Genomic DNA, 21344 nt, shown 5'->3' with positions numbered 1-21344 from the left:
ATCTCCCAAAGCCCAGATGACCACTGGCGCCTGTTGTGAAATCCAATAACTTAAGCCCTCCAAATGTCTCCACTTCCCTGTCATCCTTTATGAGTCATAACATTGAGGGCCAATTTTAGTCACAGTCCAAGCTTAAATGACACTGCTAACAGGGAGAAACGTGGCAACCATATATAACAGTTGGCTTCACTGAACTGCACTAAAAACAAAAAGCATTAACACAGAGGGTACACTAAGTGAAGCAGGCAGTCCATTTATAAAACTGACTCATTAAATCTGATGTATTAGGACTGAAGTGGTTAAAAAAAAACTAGTAGGTAGGTAAAATGTATTTATTCAGCACTTTTCACAGGTAAAAATTATTTCACAATAAAACCAGGAATAAAAATAACATAATAATGAAAAACAATAAAATGAAAACATAAAGCAACAAGTTCATTAAAAGATTGTCTGTATAGAAATGTCTTCAGCTGCTTTTTAAATGAGTCAGTGGATTCTGTACAGCTTAAATACGTTGGAAGAGAATTCCACAACCTCTGTGTCACTGCCTGCAAAGCCCGATCACCATGAGTTTTGAAACTAGTACATGTGACCTATAGCAACCTCTGAACTGAAGACCTAAGTGTTCGGGAAGAAGAACGAGCTTTCAACAGGTCAGAGATATACCGGGGAATTGACTATGTAGAGCTAAAAGTTAAAACAAACATTTTAAAGTGAAATCTAAAATTTTACTGGCAGTCAATAAAAATAAGGCAAAATTTGAGCAATATGCAAACTAAATGTATTTTATGATATTTACATTACATTGCTAAAGGTCTAAAAAAAACCTCTCATAACTATGGGGAAGAACAGTGGTTTACTGGTAGTACACATGCTCTAGCATGTGTTTAGCACGCCCCTGCTGTCACTGTCCGTCTGGTGTCAACCAACAAGGGTTAATGTCGTCTTTTGAATTTATTTTTGGACAAACCTTCCTTGACAACCGACCTTAGGCATACAGCTCTTAACAGCTTTGATAATTACACATGAATAGTCCGCGTTGGTGCCACTGACCGTGTAAAAAGTCTGCATGCTGTAACTTTGATAATGGCCAATAACAACGTTAATTAACAATAAGCCCGCAACAGCTGTGTCACCCTCAAAATAATAGGCCTACACGTTTATCTGTGACCATGCCGGAACACCCAAGGGTACGCAGTCCAGAACATAACAGAAGCAAGGTGTCCCATGATGAATTCCCAACTTATTATGCAACTCCACTATAAAACACGCAGCACGCAACAAGTCAGTCTCATCCAGGAGCCACGAGGCGAGAGAGGAGAGAGGCACATCACTGCTCACTGAGGCTCAATCAGGACACGCAGAGAACACAAGCGCAGTAACTAGAGCTCTTCTTTCCACTCGTTGCGCAGAGAATTTAAGCAGAGGTAACCGCTCAGTGCTTTATGTCTTGTAGCCTCAGGTGCTGTAGGCTTAACTGCTGTTTAGTCAACTCTTGATTTTTCAAACTTTGTACCCACTAGAAATGGACTTCATCCTGCCACCCACTACACCAGCTGGTGGTATCCCCTGGGAGAAGGTTTTACCACCTCTTATTCCACGGCTCAACGGGACTTATGGACAATATAATTGGTCCCCAAAATTAATCATTCCAGAGACTGATAATTCCAGCTCTGCAGAGGTAGGTCACTTAATTTATTTACATTTTATACTAACATATGTTAGTATAAAATGTCCATGGTTCTCATTTTAACTCATTTTACACTGTGAACCATCTACAACACAGCCTGACCTTAAGTGGGTAAAACCTCCCCTTTCTGTCAATGTAAAGAGGTTTAACCAGCAGATATCCCTGATTTATCTTAGTATAAGAAAAAAAAAGAATTTAAACATTACATCTGATAAAGAAATCCTGCTGTAGTAAATGTAAGACATTTGTCATCAAGGCTCTTAAATTGTAAAAATTGAATGTGTAAAATTACAGAAAAAGTCCTGGTTGCTTATTGCACAGACTGTCCTGTAATAGTAACACTTTTTGCTTATTCATAGATTTATTTATTTTTAATACTTTAGTGTAGAAATGAATGGCCATGGGGGAGGTCTTTATCAGGAGTAAAAGCTGTTAAACCTCCAAAAATACAGGTAAAAGTACAAAAAAAAAATGTATCCCCTCCACCTCCTTTTCAAACTAGTTCAGTGGATCAGATTGGAGTCTTTGTCAGGCCAATTCTGGCCCCTGGATACGTTTGCCAACCCCTGGCTTGAAGTAAAAGAAAAAAAAAAGGAGTCCTTTACATTTTTCTGAGCTTTCAGTCAGATCCACATCTTATTAAAAAGCTGTTTTCAGCTTCCTCACACTGAAATACGGTTAAGGATAGCTACTGAGTACAGGCTGCTATAAGGAACTTTATGTCTTGTTTAATCATGCAGAAGTGTTTACTCCTGTTGTTAGGTGACCTGTGATGACAGTGGATTTACAGTTCAAGTTGATGTGAAACATTTCAACCCAGAGGACCTGATCGTCAAAGTCATAGGAGACTTTGTAGAAGTGCAAGGAAAGCATGAAGAGAGAAAGGTTGGTATGCTGAGGTACATGGATATATATTTTGTTTCTCCATTTTTGTGCTACACACCTCACTTTTCATCTCTTTTATGTTAGGACGGCCCTGGATTTACAACACGGCAGTTTAACCGTCGCTACCGCATTCCAAAGGGAGTGGACACCATGGCTTTAGAGTCGGCGGTCTCTCCAGATGGGATCCTTATCATATCTGCACCTATGCTGCACACTCAGAGCTACACACCTCTTACTTAAATTGCATTAACAGCCAACACTAAAACCTCTGCCATCCTTACCATACACAAAAATAAATCAGCGGAAGCCTGTATGGCCACACTGACAAAAACGGCAATAACTTCAAGCTCCTGCACTCCCAGCAGAACTTGGTGTGTGCCAAAACACATATCTGCTCTGTTCCTGGCACGGTTCTAATGTTCCCTGCACTCCAAGGTTTGTATATACTGCTCTGCTAGTACTCAATGTTACATAATGTTTCAAGTAACCACTCTACTTTGTAAATATTCTCTGTTGGCATTTCCAACTCCTGCTTTTTGTGTGCAACTTTTGTACATGCACAGTGTTGTGAATAATAATCCACCGAGACACATCTCCAACCTTTATTGTAGAAAAATGTCCTCAAAAATATAAATTAACTTTATTTCTTTATAAAATAAAAAATAAATAAATGTGACTACAAAAACTGTCTCTTGATGTTCTTCAAGTAACTTGTTGCTCTTCCACGAATTCATTTAAGATGGAGTCCACCTCACTAACAAAACAACAACAACAACAAAAAAAAAAATCATTCTTTTTCTGGCAATCGACTCTGTTAACATGACTGTCAACCGATTCAAAGAGATTTTAAGAATAAATTAATGCTAGAAATATACACAGGAAAGGATTCTAATCATTACAGTAATGGTGATAATCTAATTCCGTTTTACCTGATCTGCTCCTTCACCCATTTTCTCTGTTTGCGAAGAACTTGTAGCAAAGGATCATCTCCAAACTCTTTTTCATCCGAATCTAAAACAAAAAGTTTAATCTGAGTGAGAGGACAGATACTACAATATTTTAAGCTTATGCTTAAAAAAGGATGGAGATAACAGGTTTTTTTCTATGTTAATTCCCTTAACACAAAAAAACACCAACAAAAAACAGTTGTAGGGTTTTTGAACTAAAAGGTTAAAACGTGGGAAAAAGCATCTATTTATGCAGCTGTTTATGGGCTAAAGACTGGTGCCTTTTGCCACCATAAGCTTACCTTCGGCCTCTTGGAGAAGCTGTGAAATGACTTCCATAGAGTTCAGTGCATTGCTTGGAGGAATTGGCGATGGTGAAGGTGCAGCGACGGTGGAGGAAGGAGAATCAGATGAAACAGGAATCCTTTTCGGAGAAGAGGAATCCACCGTAGGAAACAGTACCTCTGAAACTACCTGTTAAGGTCAAATGAAAACACCCAAGTTAATGCATATTAATTACCTTGATCACATTGAACCTTATGACCAGTTTGGCATCCAAAAAAATATGTGCAGACATGCATAGTGAAGGTAGACCTGTAATTATATTCAATAAAAACTTGTGTGTATTTTATTTAAATATTTAATATATACAGTCTCCTAAAGACCAGATCTGTCAATGGCCTTTACAAATGATTAATTAAGATCTGTAAACAATCATAGATTGCCAAAGTCTGAGAACAAACACACAGCTTTCAGTTTATCAAATATACTGCAGAGAAAAAACCCCCCCAGAAAGCCCAAATATGGACACAGCCTCTGTGGCTTCAAATAAAGAAATAAAATTGCACATTTGCATGTTTACCTGTCCTAATGCATTGTGGATAGGGGATGGTGGTGGTTCGTGATCACCAGCACAGCTTTCACTGGGAAGCTCCTGTCTTCTCTCTGGTTGCTGCTGCTCTTTACATGATGTGACCTTTTTGGGAAGCTTTTGATGTAATGAATTCCTGTTTGTGAAGCATAAATCCCACAAAATGTTAACGGTATATATCAAACACATATTTTTATCACCAAGACTTTTAAACAGTGCCCATGTTTCAATAATTCACCTTGCTGATTTCTTTTGCTGTCTGGCGAGCGCTGCTTCCTCCTTCCCATTTACCTCTGATTGCTTCGTCCCCGTTTTCTTTTTCTTGTTCTTCTCAGACATTTTTTGGTGATCAGGCCACTCTCTCTCAGATGGCGTGGGTGGAGTGAGTGACATGCGTTCACAAAGAGTTAATTCTCCAAGGCTTTCAGGGACTTGGGTCTTTTTGTGAAGAACTTTGGTTTGTGACTCGTCTAACCTTTGTGAAATGCTCTGGTGCACTTTGGCATGAGATGACTGGATGGGACATGGCAAGACGTCACAGAGAAAATGCATGTGGGAAGGAACGTGGGCAATGCTCTGCGGCTGAGGGACTGAACCAGAAACATTGATGGTGGGGAATAGCGAAGGACCTGGAGCTGGGGGACAGAACCTCTGGGCCTCTGTGGTTTCTGGCTGGGCAGCAGTGATGTGTGAATGAGTATCTCTTTGTGAGAATTGAGGAGGTTGGGTACCCTGCTGTTCCTGAAGAGCAAATTAATGTTATTCTGTAAATTTGTGCAAAGAATATGGATAATGTAACAAACAGTTTGATTCCAACCTTGTAAGCTTGTTCACTAATGGAGGGATAGCTTAACCTCGTTGCCTGCCAACTAAATGCACGAGGACTGGAGGCTTGCACAGACAGGGGCCTCTCTCTGGCTTGCTCCATTTTCCTCCTTAAACGCCACTGGAACAATATGTCTTCCTCTGGACGGGTAGGAGGCACCAAAGAAGGCATGACAGATTTTTGGAAGGACACACCATGAGCTGAGTCTGAGCTGGCCTTTGCTGTAAATGTTAACACACCGTTTAAAACACAGCAGCACGCAAAATAGAATCTGTCTATAAATAACAAAAGGTATTCTAGTCCACACTCTTTCCCTACCAGTAGTATTTTTGAATAAACTGGGAATCAAAGGTTGCTTCACTGGCTCATCTATACTGATGGGATAGGAGAAATCTGAGCATCCCAGCCCCTCTGAGCTGACAGGGACAGATCCATCACTCACAGAACATTCACTATTAGAAAAAAAAAAAAGTTAATACAACTCAAGCCATTTATCTTTAATGTTGCTCAACGGTCTTCATACCCCCTCAGAAGAAGTCTGCTGGCCTTTTCTTGAAGGTGCAGGATCTCCCTGTCATCAAATTCACCCTGGGATGTGTCGGACAAAAGCTGGGAAACAAAAAACACGTTTTTTCATATAAAGACTTGCAATACTGTGTAAATAAATCCTCCCAAATAAATAAATAAATAAAAGGATTTTAATTAAAAGGGTGATGCATTTGTTCTTAGCAGGCTGAACAACGTGTCAAATCTGGTTGCATAAACGGCGACTTCCCAGGCATTTAATAAACACATAGACCTCCAAATGGAGTGTGGTGCTGAAATGGAAATGTTTATATGCAAACTTAGTCGGAATAAAGTGTTGCTTCTGCAAACAATCAGAATCCCAGGCACTTTGGACATGCGTGGTGTAAATCAAGGGACAATGTAAACCCCATAATCCACTGTGACATCATACACAAACAATAAAAACTGAATAATTGGTGGTGCCTTTTCCCCCTATCTTATGGATCTGTTATTTTTTCAAGAAACAGAAGCACATTTGCTATAAAAAATTGATAAATTATGGCTTATTTCTTCTTAGCTTATAAATACAACTTACACTATTGGATCCTCTGTAGGGAGAAAGGGATCTGTTACGGTCACGCTGTGCAGATGGATCATAAAGAGCAGGATCCTGGTCCTCTTTCAGAAGTTGGATAACATCTTTTCAGAGAAATGAAGTACACAGAAAGATTTGATAGAATTAAGCAGATGGTAATGGGGAATAAAATACACCAATGACTGTAAATAAAGTGCACCTTCGTCTGTTGTTTTAGTTGGTGTTGAACTGCTGAGTGATGAATGTGACATCCACCAAAAAGGAGCCTGCTCTTCTCCACTGGCAGAAGCCACCTGATGGCGCTCCTCTCGACTCTGTGGGCGACCATGGCGAAAACGCTCTACGTATCTGGCAAAGCAAAGGTCAGATTTGGTTACAAGAAGTCACGTGCAAAATGAAATAAAAATAATCAGGGTCACTATGACATTGTCATATTTAATCATGAAAAATTGTCCCGTTGTCATTTTGAAACTATTTTTTTAGTTCTGTTTAAGAAAATTACATAAGGCATTAAGACATACTTTGCCAGCACAGAATCCTCCTGGCCTCCTTGAACTTGGGAAACACTGGATTTCCCCATTTTTCCAGACTGTTTGGGTTCGTCCATGTCAGATGAGGCAGTATTTCTATCAGGAGAGAATCCAACGACAGTGGAGGCCTGGGACTCTTTAAGAACAGGTTGTCCATCAATGGAGGAAAAACGGTCATGCTTCTTAGACAGCTGCTGGCTCTCTCGGTTTAGATTATGTAACTTTGTTCTGGATCGCTGGTTTAAACGTACAGGACTTAGTGTCTGCAAGAAGAACAGAAAGGGGATATATATATATCACAATGAGAATCTGTTTTTCTTGCAGTATATTAAGTGTTTTTGACAATAAAACATACAGTTTTTTTCTTTTTCTTTGAGAGGGGTTGTTTGCTGGATGGGTGGTAGTGTGCCGTCCTCACTTTGGGTGCTGCTGGGAAGGGATTCTGCTTTGTGAACACAGGTCCACTGTAAGAAGAACACATATTACTAACTATAACTTCTTCTGTTTAGGGTGCTACAAAATGTGTCATTAGATCCTCACCTGGAATTCATAGCAACCTTTGGAGGTGACCGATGAGACATCAACGACCACAAGAAAGCACACACAGTCCTTGTTTCAACGTGGGCTTGGTTTACCTCGTGCACCCCAAATCATATCAGGACTGACGTGTTAATCTGAGTGGGTTACTTAGCTAACAAAAAGACGATGGCCCCATTACTAAACTCTTCCGAGTTTACTTGTCTACACACAAAGTTACTTCAAATGCCAGAAATTCCCTTTCAGAATATAAATTACGCTTCTCCGTTAGGCTCTATGAACATCTATTTATCATTCCAATTTAACGTTCTGACTAAAAACATAGTAACTTCGCGTTTATTTTACAAACCCAGTACATTCTCGATGAAAGTGGAAGAGAGCTTTTGTTGTGTATGCCGAACGTTATTTACTACACGACATACAGCCAATAGGGAACGAATTAAAAATGATTGATATAACATTTGACCAATCATATAGGCGGCCCTGTTTGCACAGGCACCAATCAGCTAATAGGAAATTGGCAGCGCGCGGAAGAGGAAAGTCTAGTAAGGTTATGCGTTTGTCAAAAATAAGCTAAGTTAGCAACAGTAGTTTGGCCATTACCCTGCAAAGCTTGGTATAAATCATAAACGACTGCTGTGCTGTATCTTTCTATTAACTATATGGAAGTCGATAGGGATAAATGTTATTTGCTTAATGGTTTTAATAGCGTTATATAGCTTAACTGTTAACCAGTGGTTACAGCTAACTGGTTGTAAACGGTACCCACAGCTAGCTTGGCTAACGGCGCCGTTAGCAAGGAATCAAACATAATTTATTGTAAATCTAAAGAACCGAAACAGCAACCGTGTGGTTTTACAAGTCCGTCAGTTCCCACGGGGTGTCTATAGAAAGGCGGACACAATGCAACACGTCAAGATCAAGACTGAAAGGCCAGGTAACAGCAGCTCTCATTTCCTGAAGCCTTGTGTTTTCAGCTTTTCCAAATTTTGTGTGGTACAAATTCTTGTTTTGGATTGTTTTGGAGTACATTCGCCTGTAAGTTTGAGTGGTTCGGATTATACAGGATTCTTAAAAGCTAAGTAATACAGGGGGCGAGTGTCACCCAAAGTGAGTATTGTTGTTGTCATTAATTATTTCGTTATTACTTCTGCAGACTTAGACGGGGCTGGTGCGCGCAGCAAATTAGATGCTGTCTTAAAGGGACTGGTAGAGAAGAGCGAAAATGAAAGGTTAGCAAAATTAATTGTTGTGCATATAATTATTATAGAATCGAGTTATTCTTAATAACAAAACTAATATAAACATGTTTTCAGCAGGGAACAAAATGAAGGTGATCCGGGAAAATTGTCAGCCGACTCTTTGAACAAGTATGGACCAGTGATTTTGGTTTTATTTAGTTTTTAATGATCTGTTAATAGAATATTTTACAATTGGGTGCGCTGATTCAATGATTTTACTTCAACATTTATTTTTTAATTGCAATTTATGCATATTCCACCATTCTCTTTAGGGATTTATCACCGACATCTGCTGGAAAAAGGCAAGTATTTATGTTTTAGTTAAACTTGACTTGTCAGTAACTTTTTTGTAATTACTAAGTAAGTAAAATTTTATTTATATAGCACCTTCCAATACAAAGATCACAAAGTGCTTCACAAAGAAATACCAAGGCATTTAAAACAGGGCATATTTAGACTTTTTTATCATTTTGTCTGGAAAAAAAAAATATAATTTTACTTGAATTGTATGAGAAATTAGTTTGAATCTCTTTTAAGCTCCAAAAATTTATTACTTTAAAAAATCTATTTGTTGCAGACCGTCGGCTCGATTTCCACAGCACCGGAGAAAGAAGCGAAAAGAGATGGATGAGAGCATTCCAGAAAGCAATCAGCATAAACAAAGTAAATTAATGAAAATAATGAAAAATGATTGGAATTTGTCTTTGATGTGCCTTGGTTACTGTGTAACCATCTTGTCTGTAGCACTTGTGACCATTTTCTTACCTTTAATTTATTTTTCTCTTGTTCTCCTTTTAATAGATGCCTACGTTATCAAGTTGTTTGACCGCAGTGTGGATCTGGCTCAGTTCAACACCGCCACCCCACTGTATCCTATCTGCCGTGCATGGATGAGGAATAACCCTTCCGTTCGAGAACCAGCTGCTTCCCCCAGCTCCCCACAGAGCATGGTAGAGGAAGAGGTAGGATCATAAATGGATTAGATGCTGGAGATTTTATTCAAATGTACAACCAACAAATGTACAAAAAAACACAGAGGCACATTGATTTAAAGTTATACTTCACTCATGCATCTACAGTAAGTTAAAATGAGGTCTTTTACATTTTGCTAATGTGGAACTTTGCAGGGTAGAGTGTAAGGGCCCTTTCACATAGGATGTGGGACGCGCAGCCCTGCGCTCTGAAACCCGTTCATTTCTATTGCTTGCGCCACACAATAACGTTGTACTGCTGTGCCAACCAAAGCGCTGAGCAAAGCACAGCCCAAGCGTGCCAGCGAGGAGTACTCGTGCATGCACTGCGTGTTGTGACTTACCTTCACGTGACCAATAGAAACAATGCCTACAGCTGCTCTAAGTTTAACCAAATGATTAAGGAAAACATTCTGTGTGTATCTGAGTTTGATGAACTTTTTGACACAGGTTTATGTGCATATATAGGGATCTCCAGAGCCTTTGAGTAAGTCTTTCATTTCAGCGACTTTGGGGACCTCAAGAGAAAAGCAGTGTTGAGGAAATGACACACTCTTGACTAGTAGGATAGTTACAGCTTTCTTCTTTATGAATGAACAATACATTTAAAAAAATTTTTAATTAAACATCTTGCAGACGATATGATTCAGAGACATACATGATTTTTAATGTAAAGGAGCAGACGCATCTAGTATACGTAGAGCGGCCGCAAAAAATGACGCACAAGCAGAGCGGCCAGTGCAACACAAATTTGGGGTCCTTCGCTCTAATTAGCGGTTAGCGCAGGTCATGCCATATCTCATGTTAAAGGGCCTTAACTCTTTTGCAATCTCATAATTTGATCATTTCCTGATTCAATCAATTGTTGTTTCACAAGGTCTAATGTAATTAATTAAATGTAATTAAATTAATTGTTAATTTCATTGCAGTACGCTGTGTGCCAAACTATTGTCTTCTTTTGTTTGCCTAAGTGCAAATGTAACTGACTGTTACATTTGCATGTTTTAATCAAGGTTATCTGAATAAGATATAATGAAACTGTTTTTAATGGATGATCCCTACAGTGACGATATTTTTGAGTTGTTTGTTTGTGAGGTGCACTATCTGATTGTGTACTCGTTCTTTTGTTTTAGTAAGTGCCCCCCAAAAACAAAATGGCATGTTATGGCATCACTAAGTATTGTTGTTGGAAATAAGCGTTTAGCAGTAATCTTTTTTTTTTCTCCCTAGGTTACGGACACAATCAACGGTAAAGGTCAGAATGTGTACCGACTTCCTCCTCCGACTGCCTGTCCAGTCAACTCCTCTGGTGAACCCATCAATCTCAGGATCCCACCTACTGAAAAACCAACTGTTACCAAGGTTCTTGTATAATATGCCTTTCATCAAAGTTATTGTGGCATTGTGATTGTTTAATTTTACAGATCTGTTCATACATGAAGGTCTTCAGGTAATAAGACAAAGCCATGAATTTAACTACCTCTCTTTTCACAGTTGACAGATGTTGCTGTATCAGGTTCTCTCATATGTGACCACATGGAACGTTGGAAAAAGATAAGGCAAAAGTATGTTTTTCTTGAAAAGTCATTTATGACATAAAATAATATGTTCTTGGTTTGAAATGATTTAGTCACACTCTTATTGAGCTGCACACTGTAAACATCTAACTTTGTTTAAGGCTTCACCTCTGGACATACTTATTCAGATGTTGTCAATTTCACCAACTCTTTAGGGAGAAAGGGGTGTAACATTAATGACCAGGTACAAATGAGTGAAGTCAAATCTTTTAATGTATAATGAAAAGTTTTTACAGTGTGATTTACCACAAGAGGACAGCGACAGGCTGAATAGAGCTAACAAAGAAATGAATAAATGAGGCTATGAGCTGTTTTGACTAACTGGTGAAATCCAAATTATAAGATGGCTGTAATACGTTTCAAATAATAAATTAATATTTAATTGTCTAAACATAAACATAAATAGCATTTAAAAAAAACCCCCAAACTATTTTTTTCCCTTTAATGTCAAGGTGTCAGCTCAGCATAGCGCTGTGTGTGGTACTGCGGTACAACCAAGGTGCCCGTGAAGTAAAACTGCTGTCATCTTGGTAAATGTATTTACCCTTCACAAAAACAATATTTGTCAATAACAGACGGTGTAGTTATTCTATGCATTTTTTTAATATAGAGGATTATAAGTATTCCTGAAAGACACCTATATGTTATCTGATCAGATTTGGGCTCCAACAGGTGGATTTGTGAAGTTAGTCATTGCATCTTTCACAGTTTGATTTCACAGCTTGTGCAAAGCCAGCCAGTCAGGGTGTTCAGTGACTCTAGAAAGTCAAAAGAAAGAAAGAAAACATAAAACAAAGGCACAGGTTTTATAATAAACTGAGCTACGAATATTGAAATGTAAAAATATGACCTTCAATAATGCTCACAATTAAACATCATCTGACAGTGTTTACTCTGTTCAGTGTCTTTGGTGATTGATGAGCCGTCGTCTTGTGGGTATGAAGTAATCTTTGTCATGGGACCCAAAATATAACTTTGCAAAGTTTGATCCTCCATGAGTGCCACCTGCTGTTTAATAACTTTATTGAATTAAGAAGGAAGACTAAACACTAAAATTTAGTATGTGCCTGTTTCATTTGGAAACAGCTGGACAAAAGGAGCAATCACAGTTGACCAGTTATGGGAAAAATTACTTTAAAAGGCTGGCTCATAAGAATTGAACTTTTAGCCCACCTCTGAACTACCATTCCTCCTCCTTCTAATATTTTTATTGCTGGATGAAAACTGTGTATGACTTTTCAGTTAGAAATGTTCAAAATCAGATTTAGTTATGTAGCAAGCATCATGTATGAAAGTTTTTATGAATCTTTTAAGAAGGAAAATAACATAATTTCAGTTTATTTCAATGAAAAGGTAAAATGTGCACAATTGAACTATTTCTTTTTTCTTTTCTTTTTTTTCATAGATGGAAGGAGTGCTCCAACAAGAATCAATTAAGATACAGTGAGAGCATAAAGGTCCTTAAGGAAATGAAGGAGCTCTATGATCACTGACTGGCTACTCTGTAACTCTCCAGTACAGAGAGGACTTGGTTGGAAAGAAGCAATGTCTTTGCAGTCAGTGCTTGAATACACCTGTTTCTACACAGTCTGACTCATAGAAAATCGTTTACATGAGCTTGAGCCTTAAAAGACCACATATCATCTGTGGCTTCATTTTGTTGTGTGACAGTTTCTTCTTCTTTTTTTCTATTCATAAAAATCTAGTGTATATGTTGAAATAACAGTTTCATCAGTAGTATTTTCCAGACACAATGACTTGTAAAATCTCAAGATTAATGAAATGTGTATTAAAGTGCTTTAATTTAAATCTCTTCCACTTTTAGTTTTACTTCTTTAATCTTGGCGTGTGTTAACGAGCAGCCTACAGGTAATGAGGTATATATCATGACAGTTCTTTCATTTGTATAGTTATTGATGACGTACCAATACCTGCTTATGTCTTAACATTTGCATGTCATTTTGTATAGAGTAAAATACAGGACTGTGCAAAATTCTTGAGCCGCTTTTCATAACTTTATATTTTGGACTCTCTTAGGCAAGCTTTCTTGTCGTTTCTTTAAGTAGTCTCCAGGTGTAGTTCTCCAGGCTTCTTGAAGAACATTCAAAGCTCTACTTGGGATGTTAGCTGTCTTTTTCGTCAGTTCTCTGTCAAGATGATCCCACTTTGCTTCAGTATTGCTGAGATCTGAGTTCTGGTGAGGCCAATTCCTGAGTTATAATGTTTAACAGTTTTTTTTTTCTATCCAGGTATGCTTTTACTGTTACCTTTATCATGCTGAAAAATAAAGCTATGGGAATTGGATGCTTTCCAGGTGATATTACAAGGTGGATCAAAATGTCATGGCACTTTTCTGCGTTCATGTTTCAGTTTTGACAAGATCGTCACCGCTACTGGTGGTAATGCAGCACCAATCCATGGCGGGGCCTCCACTGTGTTTTCTATGCTGAGTGGCTAGAAACACTGTTGTGACTCTATAGGCCCCCTCCATGAATACTGACGACCATTTGAACAAAAAATGTTCAAATTTGGATTCTTTACTTCATAAGAGCCGTTGTCACTGTTGTTGCTTTTCAGTCTAGTTCTTGTCTAATTTGGCATACCTCTGCCTTTTATCCCTGTTTCCCTTCCATAAGGACTGCTTCTGACAGCTACCCTTACACTGAGACCATTTCTGATGAAGTTTCAGTGAACAGTAGATGGATCAACTGAAGGCTCCGATACATCTCTCAGGTCCTGTGTCAGGTCTTTGCGCGATGTTTTCCACCAGTTTTTTAAAGACATGACTGTTCATCTTCTGCAAATAGCCTTTTTTACACCTGCCAATTGTTTATTTTACTTTAAAGAACAAATAATATCACATCTATAGTTCAGAATATTTTAGTTCAGAATATCTTGCCTACTTGGCCTACTTGGAATATCTTGCCAGCCACAGTTCTTCTAAAAGACTTTGGCACTCACAAGCACAATTACAGGGACACCTGAGAGGGGTGAATGGGAGGAATAGCATGTTTGTTCTGAATCAGAGTGGTGCTTTATTATTATGTGTTAAGCAGGTTAACCAGGTTCAAGCACAATTTATTACTATTACTGAAGGCTACTTGCCACTGAGCTAACATTATTAGCTGGCTTTAGCTGAGGTTAGTTCATAATAGACTGCAGACTGTTAGACTTGATGGATAACATTAACAAACTGCTAGCTGCAAATGATCACGTGCAGTTCTGAAAGCAGACAAAAAGAAAACATATTACTGATACAGAAATAGTTTTCTATATGAGATCACTGCATGAAGTGCAGCCTTACCTGATGTCCACCCTTCTGTTACTCATTTTATATTAATTATATTAATTAATATGTTACTCATATTATATTATAGTATATTATATTATATTATATTATATTATATAAAAATCTAGTTTGGTATTGGTATGGCGAGTAGCCTTCAGTAATATTAATAAGTCACACGGCAATGGTACATTCATGTAGTTGTAAAAAGCATGACAATGTATTAAGCAATCCAAAATATTCAGGATGCGTTACTCTCATTGAGTAACTTAACAGAATATGTTACAAATGACATTTTGGAGCATGTATTCTGTAATCTATAGTGGAATACATTTTTAAAAGTAACCTTCCCAACACTGGTAATGGATGCTGATACTAATAAACATGGCCTAATAACCTCAAACATGAAAAGGTTATGTACACAAATAGAAAACTTATTAAATGTAATCTTGAAAGTCTAAAAAAAAAATCACATAAAAGTCACATTGTTTTTTTAATCTATAAATTAACAATTACAATCCAAAGCTGCAGCACTTCCACATAGTTTTTCTGGTACTAAGACTGATCAGAGAAGTAGTAACTTTTCTTTCTTACATTGAAGAGAGTACTGTGGGATACTCCCTGCAATAGTAAGAGCAGTTAAAAGTAAATCTGTGCTTTAACATGAAGTAACATATTAACACAGTTCTGTGCATGAGTGTGCTATTTAACTCAGTTTTGATATGCTTAAAAAATAATGTATTTCAGTTTACATTGCCTGATGTTGAAATCTTAGTCAGTGTTCAGTGTCTCCTCGGTGATCACTTTGCTTTCTGTGAAGGATTTCAAATCAGCCGTGTCCGTCCTGTTTGAAGTTGCAGCAGCGTTTGACTTTTGGAAAGTCTTGAACAAGGTTAATGACATGGAGTGAGTGGACATAAATGACATGTGGTCCTCTGCCAGAGCACTCTCAAGTACAAAACATATGGACTGCCGAAACTTCTTCATGAATTCTTCACACATGAAAACATAGAGGATGGGGTTCAGGCAGCTGTTCAGAAAAGCCAGACTCACAGTCAGAGGACCCACGATTGTAACAATGTTCCTGAGATCTGGGTTATCTTTTAATTCTATAAAGTTGAAAACATGGAAGGGCAACCAGCAGATGAAGAATGTAAAAATGATGGCGAAAATGATTCGACAAGATCTCTGTCGCCTTGTTCTCGGCATGCGCATTGCCCGGATGCCAATGGCCACATAAGTCACAAGTATTACCAGGAATGGAATCACAAAGCCCATAAGAAAGCGAAAAGTATATAGACTCCATGTTGATTCCTTGCTTGTAAAATTGTAGTGGCAGTAATGACTCCCATTGCTTTCTGAAACAGTGCGAAAAGTGACATAAGGAGTGCTGCAGACCGCAGCAACAAGCCAGATACCAACACATACAAGCTGAGCTTTGCAGACTGTGCGCTTGTTGTGTGCCCACACCACCACCCAGGTGGACAAATAACGATCCAAACTCATGGCTGTCAGAGTAAAGATGCTGGCAAACATGTTGACTACACTCACAAAGGTGTTGAGCTTGCACATGAATTGTCCAAAAGCCCATCGGCGACTCTGAGAGAGAGAAATGATTGAGAAAACCAGGAAGGCTGTGAAGAGAAAATCAGCTATGGCCAAGTTGAGAAACCAAACTGTCTCCACTGTTTTCTGCATTTTGAAGCCCGTCACGTAGATAACCAGAGCATTGCCCAGAGTTCCAACTATAAAAATCACACAGTAGATGACAATGGAGGCTGTTTGTATGTGTGTGGAAGCTGCTTCCAGCCCAGAGGATTGATTTGCAGCTGAACTGATGTTACCTAAAACCAAAACAAAAAAATGTTTAAATCTACGAAATCGTATCACCTTTGACCTGATGAAGTTTAAAAGAAATGCTAATATATGTTTAAATGATCTCACCATTCCCCATGTTCCTTTTAGCTGAGAGAGTCTGTCTTCATTCCACGTTGAACTCGATCTTTTGCTGCTTTTATTTGCTCTTGTTACTCCTCCCCCTCAGACTATGCACCAGAGAACAGAAACACCTTTATGTTTCTCTACCTGAATCATCATTTTCTAATTACACTAAAAAGGTTGGACAAACCTTAAAAGAGTAGCATTTATTACAGTGCATTGTGTCTATGTTACATTTTCATGTAGTAACTCTTTGAGGATTTCAACACGAAATATCAAAACAAATAGAAGCATCAGGTGAAATATCAATGCTGTGTGGAAGGTGGGAAACTTGTAATCATGTGTTTTCATCTTTTACAGGATCCCCATTAGCTGTGCTCTAAAGTAATCCTTCTTGCATGCATGTGCTGCACATTAGTGTGCACATTAATGATAAGTAATAGTTTCGTTTATCCAGTTTTACAGGTAGGACTCACAGATGGATCAGCATGGATCGGCTTGCTGGGACTGTGATGAAAAATTTTTTTGTTTATTCTCACATTTAGATTTAGGGTGTTTGAAATTCACCGCAGAGTTTTGCATATCCTTTATTTGAAGGTCAATATGACATGGTGTAGCATGCTCAGCTATGTTATCTGCTGACTGTATGAAAATTCCCAGAGAGGCCAGCGCCAGGTGCTTCTTGGAGAAAGATAGTGGGAGTGGCTCTCTGCCCAGCAACAACGCGGGTGGCAAAGAAACTCTAAGGTACAGGAGGTGTGTGTGCGTGTGTGTGTGTGTGTGTGTGTGTGAAGGTATAAAAGACAAGCTGCAATGTCCCCAGGACAGAGCTCTCGTGACTGTAGAACTGTGATGTTTGATTTGTGTCAGCTCTCCTGCATGTAGTATTTCAAAAAGCTTGGCCACAGCTGATCACGTTACAGACTTTATTAACAGAAAATTCCATCACAGGACCAAGAATGAAGAGTCTAATGGCATATTAGGTTTTTTAACTTTTATTCATTTATTTTATTATTATTATTTTTAGCATTTCATTTGTGTAAGCAAAACTGTGCAAATGTTTATGTAAATGTACCTTGAGTTTAGTCTAGCCTCATCCACTGATCAAATATTTGGTTCCAGAGAAAATACTGATAGAGGACAGCAGGCAAACAAGTGACACATAGTCATGGCCTGAATAAAGATGTGGCAATAAACCGTACATAAAATACTCCCATTCTACAATAAAGAAGGTGGATAGGTAGCTGGTGGGTGGTAAATACATTCAGACAAGGGCTTGCATTTTAAGAGAGCTTTCATTCGTGTGGTATTGTTGCTAAACCTGAAAATATACTTTATCTGAATTGACTCCTCATTGTAGGGGTGATCATATTCTTCCAGGATCCCACAGTGGACTGAAGAAAACAAAGAAGGTTTATTGTATTGTTATGGGACACTATAAGTGACTTACGCCATCCTGCAATACAGAAGATGCATATGCATCCAGGTGGCAAACACAATTTTATAGTTTAATTTCTGAGTAATGTGAAATATTATTATTATGTTATGGACTTTGGCCACAAGGTGGCAAAATTGTGAAAGGCAGTGATTACTCCACAAAGATGTTGACAGGTATTGTTTTAGTTTTATCTTTGTTGTGGGTTGGATTTGTGTTTGCTTTGTGTTTTCTTTTTGTCAAGCTAGAGATGCATGGAGAATGAGGATGTTTGCTGTGTAGTAGTTACTAAATGTGTATGTAATTTACTGAAGTTTGCTCATGTACACAATTTACATAAGTTACCACTCCATACTATAACAAGATGACGCATGTCTTGATTTTTCTTCTCTTTGAGCTGTTGATGTTATAGCCTATATTTGATGTGTGGGTTAGAGGCCGCCATCAGACACACTGCTCACCATCAGGCGAGGCAGGCAAATGCTTGGTGCCCCAGACCACTGACAGGTCCTCGAGGGCTGACAAACCTTAAAGTACAGTAATGACAGTCATCGAGGATCTGTCAGTGGTCTGTAGCCCCAGGCAGGTCCTCAAGGGCAGCATTTTACTGCCTTACCTTAGGGCAGGTACTTTAGGGTTGACAAACTTTAAAGTACAGCATTGGCAGAATGCACGTTGTTCTGAAGAACGCGTTCTTCACATGAACACATTCGACAAAAGTAACCCAAAGGTAATTGTGTATTTTATGTTTCAATTTTAGGATCCCCGTTAGTTGTGCTGTAAAATATGAGTGCTACAGATTTGTTTGCACATTAGTTGTAAGCAACAGGACCCGTGTTTCCCTTGGGCAATAGGCCTTGGTATGAGTTCCAACTGCAAATTGGTCCCAGCAGTGACCATACTAAAACCCATTCAGACAGCTGTGATGAAATGGAAGATTGGAGCTGTATAACCTCACTTGGAATGGGAAACCTGGCCCCTCCCCTTGAGGCAGCCCTAGGAGAGAAACTCAAAGACAATTATCGTTTGTTAGGGCTAGAGGGACTTGATTGGGCATAACTAGACAGTAAAATGACCTGGTGACCTACCAATTACAGGGAAAAGCATCGGGCTTAGCTGCATGGGAGGTGTGGTGCAGTGTGCTCAAGGGGCGGAGCTCAGGTGGAGATGATTGGACTAATGAGGTTTTTCCTTTCTAATAGTGAGGCAGGAGAACAGAACAAAGGAGTGTGTGCAGCTGGCTGTCGTGGATGCCGAACCAAGGAAGTTATATGCGTGCAAAATCAATAAAAACTCCTAAATCGAACGGTGTGTCGGGTCCTCGTCATTTACATTGATGTTTTAGAGTGAATAGTGCAGTAGGCAGAAGTTGTGATTTTTTTTTCTTCACTTTTTAGGGACTGTTTTAAATTTAACACTGATAGTTTTGTGTTTTGCATGTAGTCTGACTTACATAGTATGTTCTATTTTACAAATGGGAGAAGTCAGGTATACCACACTGTGATTAGTCGGGTGTAAGTCAGGTTTGTCATGGAGACAGAAGAATGCACTTAATCAGCACGTTTTATTCACAGGTTAACTGTATAAAGGCAGTGTAGTGGATGCCAATACTAATAAACATGGTTTAAAAAGCTTGAGCATGAAAAGTTACATTTGCAAATAAAAAAATTATCACCTAAAAACTTAAAAGTTGTTTTTTTTTTGTTTGTTTTTTAAAAATCACATTATTTGTCACATTTATTGTGATATACAACCCAAAGCTTCAGCACAGTCTGCTACACTTTGCCCACTTTCAACAATCCTCACAGACACTGGATATGAAATACAACAAACCAAACAACCCCCCCCCCATTTTTCTCTGGGAGATATTTTGGTTATGTAGCAGTGTTTTGTTCTGGGTTTTTTTTTTTTTTACATTTGTGTAGGGAAAACTGTGCAAATGTTTATGCAAATTTAACTTTGGAAATAGAGTCACAGGTTTGTTCAGTCCAGCTCCAGCCAGTGACCACACATTTGGTTCCATAGTGGATGCTGCTGTTGGACGAGAGTAGACAAACAGGTGAAGCACAGTATAGCTGTGCGGGGGAGGACAGCTTTAGAAGTGTGATGACATTGTTACACTTCTGGGAGTTGCAGTAGGGATCAAAGATAGATAGACAGAGTTGAGGATAAACCACACATAAACCAGTGCTGTACTCTGATACATAAATGCATATAATTTGTGGTAATGACATTATTGATAAACAGAGCTTTGTGTTGCATTGTTGTTTACCCTGAAAATGTCCTTGATCTGAACTGAATTTGATGTTTTAAAGTACATTTCAAGTGTACTGTAGAAGTTCACCTCGCTCTATGTTAACTTCACGTTTGCTATAAGTATAAGAGCTTGTGTTTGCTTTGGGTAAAGCTGCAGATGGTGGTGAAGTAAGATTGCTGTGTAAAGTAACTGGTAAATATGAATATAACTTTATGAATATAAATTTTATACATATCTCTGTACATTTTTATTTAGGCATATGAATTTCGGTTGCTTATATTTATAGGACCACTTTATGTCTATATTCCTCTTGCTATTAGAGCTGTGGGATAACTATTCTATAGTTTCCTGATATCAATTTTAAGAAAAGTGCATAATTTAACAAGATTTTTTTGAGCTCCTGTTGCTAATACACTGCATTTGACACTTGTACTAGAGTCCTGCCATTTCCTCACATGTGCATCAATATGATATAAGTGAACTGAATTCCTCAAAAAAAGAAGCAGCAATAACTGTATTACTGGAAAACTGTGCACAAAATATAGAAAGTAAAAAAGAATTATTCTGTGGAAAAAAGTATCCTATTTGCACTAAATTGATTAATATTATTACTGCATATATTTAAGATGGAACTCCTTTTAAATACTTTATATTCTGTTTGACATCAAGCATAATACTCACAAATCATATGCTTGTAGTGGCCTTTCTGTGAGGATTACTTACCTCTGAAAAAAAGCACATTAAAAATAATTATAATAATTATAACAAAACAATAAAAGACTCAACAAACTAATCTGAAAGTTCTGCTGAGTCTTCTCCGTGTCTGTTTTAACAGACTGAACATGCTCCAAGCTGTCGACCCCTCTTCATCATCATCACCCCTTTCCTTGTTAATGTAGTAGAAGTTTTAGAAATGTTTTCACGCTCCATCTTCTCTCCATCTAAGATGTTGGCCATCGTGGTTAGCAAGAGAAAACTCATCTGTTAAATTGTAAATCACTGAAATGTTTTTACTTATTAGTGGCAGCTGTTTTCACACGAAGCACAATTCCCAGCTGATCCCAGAGCAGTGAAAGCAGAGCCAGCTTGCCCGTCAGTTACCATCAAGGGCCTGCGGTTTATCCACAATGTGCATGCACAAACTACCAGAAGCTGCTGTCCTCTCCACTCACCCAGATCCAGCCGTTGTTATTGGCACGCCCTAAAAAAAAAGAGAGCTGCAGATTGAAAGTCTAGCTGTCAGCCACAAGA

General features: G+C 38.5%; 4 protein-coding genes across 5 annotated transcripts; 2 read left to right on the top strand and 2 right to left on the bottom strand.

Moving 5' to 3' along the window:
• The first annotated feature begins 326 nt into the window (after positions 1–326).
• On the top strand, positions 327–3226 carry hspb6 (heat shock protein, alpha-crystallin-related, b6). The gene is made up of 4 exons (XM_031739241.2): positions 327–1427; positions 1524–1681; positions 2453–2575; positions 2660–3226. Exons 2-4 carry the CDS (start codon positions 1526–1528, stop codon positions 2813–2815), a joined length of 435 nt encoding a protein of 144 aa, XP_031595101.1. The 5' UTR covers positions 327–1427; positions 1524–1525; the 3' UTR covers positions 2816–3226.
• proser3 (proline and serine rich 3) lies at positions 3188–7830 on the bottom strand. The gene is made up of 14 exons (XM_031739240.2): positions 7738–7830; positions 7392–7542; positions 7207–7315; positions 6843–7114; positions 6521–6669; positions 6322–6425; positions 5743–5828; positions 5538–5671; positions 5211–5440; positions 4632–5134; positions 4385–4529; positions 3825–3996; positions 3505–3586; positions 3188–3329 (listed from the first exon to the last, which is right to left on the bottom strand). Exons 2-14 carry the CDS (start codon positions 7430–7432, stop codon positions 3278–3280), a joined length of 2079 nt encoding a protein of 692 aa, XP_031595100.1. The 5' UTR covers positions 7433–7542; positions 7738–7830; the 3' UTR covers positions 3188–3277.
• A 100-nt stretch (positions 7831–7930) lies between these two features.
• On the top strand, positions 7931–13172 carry lin37 (lin-37 DREAM MuvB core complex component). 2 transcript variants are annotated; one of them, XM_031739259.2, is made up of 9 exons: positions 7931–8325; positions 8545–8620; positions 8708–8758; positions 8902–8931; positions 9207–9292; positions 9431–9591; positions 10831–10962; positions 11095–11165; positions 12583–13172. In XM_031739259.2, exons 1-9 carry the CDS (start codon positions 8292–8294, stop codon positions 12668–12670), a joined length of 729 nt encoding a protein of 242 aa, XP_031595119.1. In that variant the 5' UTR covers positions 7931–8291; the 3' UTR covers positions 12671–13172. The 2 variants fall into 2 exon arrangements, with proteins under 2 accessions (XP_031595119.1, XP_031595118.1); XM_031739258.2 differs by having other exon boundaries at positions 8705–8758.
• Positions 13173–14943: 1771 nt separating this feature from the next.
• On the bottom strand, positions 14944–20802 carry LOC116319821 (chemokine-like receptor 1). Its single transcript, XM_031739263.2, has 3 exons — positions 20775–20802; positions 16408–16508; positions 14944–16307 (listed from the first exon to the last, which is right to left on the bottom strand). Exons 2-3 carry the CDS (start codon positions 16415–16417, stop codon positions 15235–15237), a joined length of 1083 nt encoding a protein of 360 aa, XP_031595123.2. The 5' UTR covers positions 16418–16508; positions 20775–20802; the 3' UTR covers positions 14944–15234.
• Between the last annotated feature and the right edge of the window lie 542 nt (positions 20803–21344).

This window comes from Oreochromis aureus, linkage group 11 (assembly GCF_013358895.1).
Source record: "Oreochromis aureus strain Israel breed Guangdong linkage group 11, ZZ_aureus, whole genome shotgun sequence".
NCBI classification, from domain to species: Eukaryota; Metazoa; Chordata; class Actinopteri; order Cichliformes; family Cichlidae; genus Oreochromis; species Oreochromis aureus.
This window is presented reverse-complemented; position numbering and strand designations above follow the sequence as displayed.

Bases quoted from the DNA above. Each gene is read 5' to 3' on its own strand.
- proser3 (XM_031739240.2), bottom strand. From the start codon at position 7,432: ATGTCTCATCGGTCACCTCCAAAGGTTGCTATGAATTCCAG. The intron at 6,426-6,520 runs GTGCACTTTATT...TTCTCTGAAAAG, and splicing joins AACTAAAACAACAGACGAAG to ATGTTATCCAACTTCTGAAA. The intron at 5,135-5,210 runs GTTGGAATCAAA...TTTGCTCTTCAG, and splicing joins TTAGTGAACAAGCTTACAAG to GAACAGCAGGGTACCCAACC.
- lin37 (XM_031739258.2), top strand. From the start codon at position 8,292: ATGCAACACGTCAAGATCAAGACTGAAAGGCCAG. The intron at 8,759-8,901 runs GTATGGACCAGT...CATTCTCTTTAG, and splicing joins TCAGCCGACTCTTTGAACAA to GGATTTATCACCGACATCTG. The intron at 9,592-10,830 runs GTAGGATCATAA...TTTTCTCCCTAG, and splicing joins AGAGCATGGTAGAGGAAGAG to GTTACGGACACAATCAACGG.
- hspb6 (XM_031739241.2), top strand. From the start codon at position 1,526: ATGGACTTCATCCTGCCACCCACTACACCAGCTGGTGGTATCCCCTGG. The intron at 1,682-2,452 runs GTAGGTCACTTA...TCCTGTTGTTAG, and splicing joins ATAATTCCAGCTCTGCAGAG to GTGACCTGTGATGACAGTGG. The intron at 2,576-2,659 runs GTTGGTATGCTG...CTTTTATGTTAG, and splicing joins GAAAGCATGAAGAGAGAAAG to GACGGCCCTGGATTTACAAC.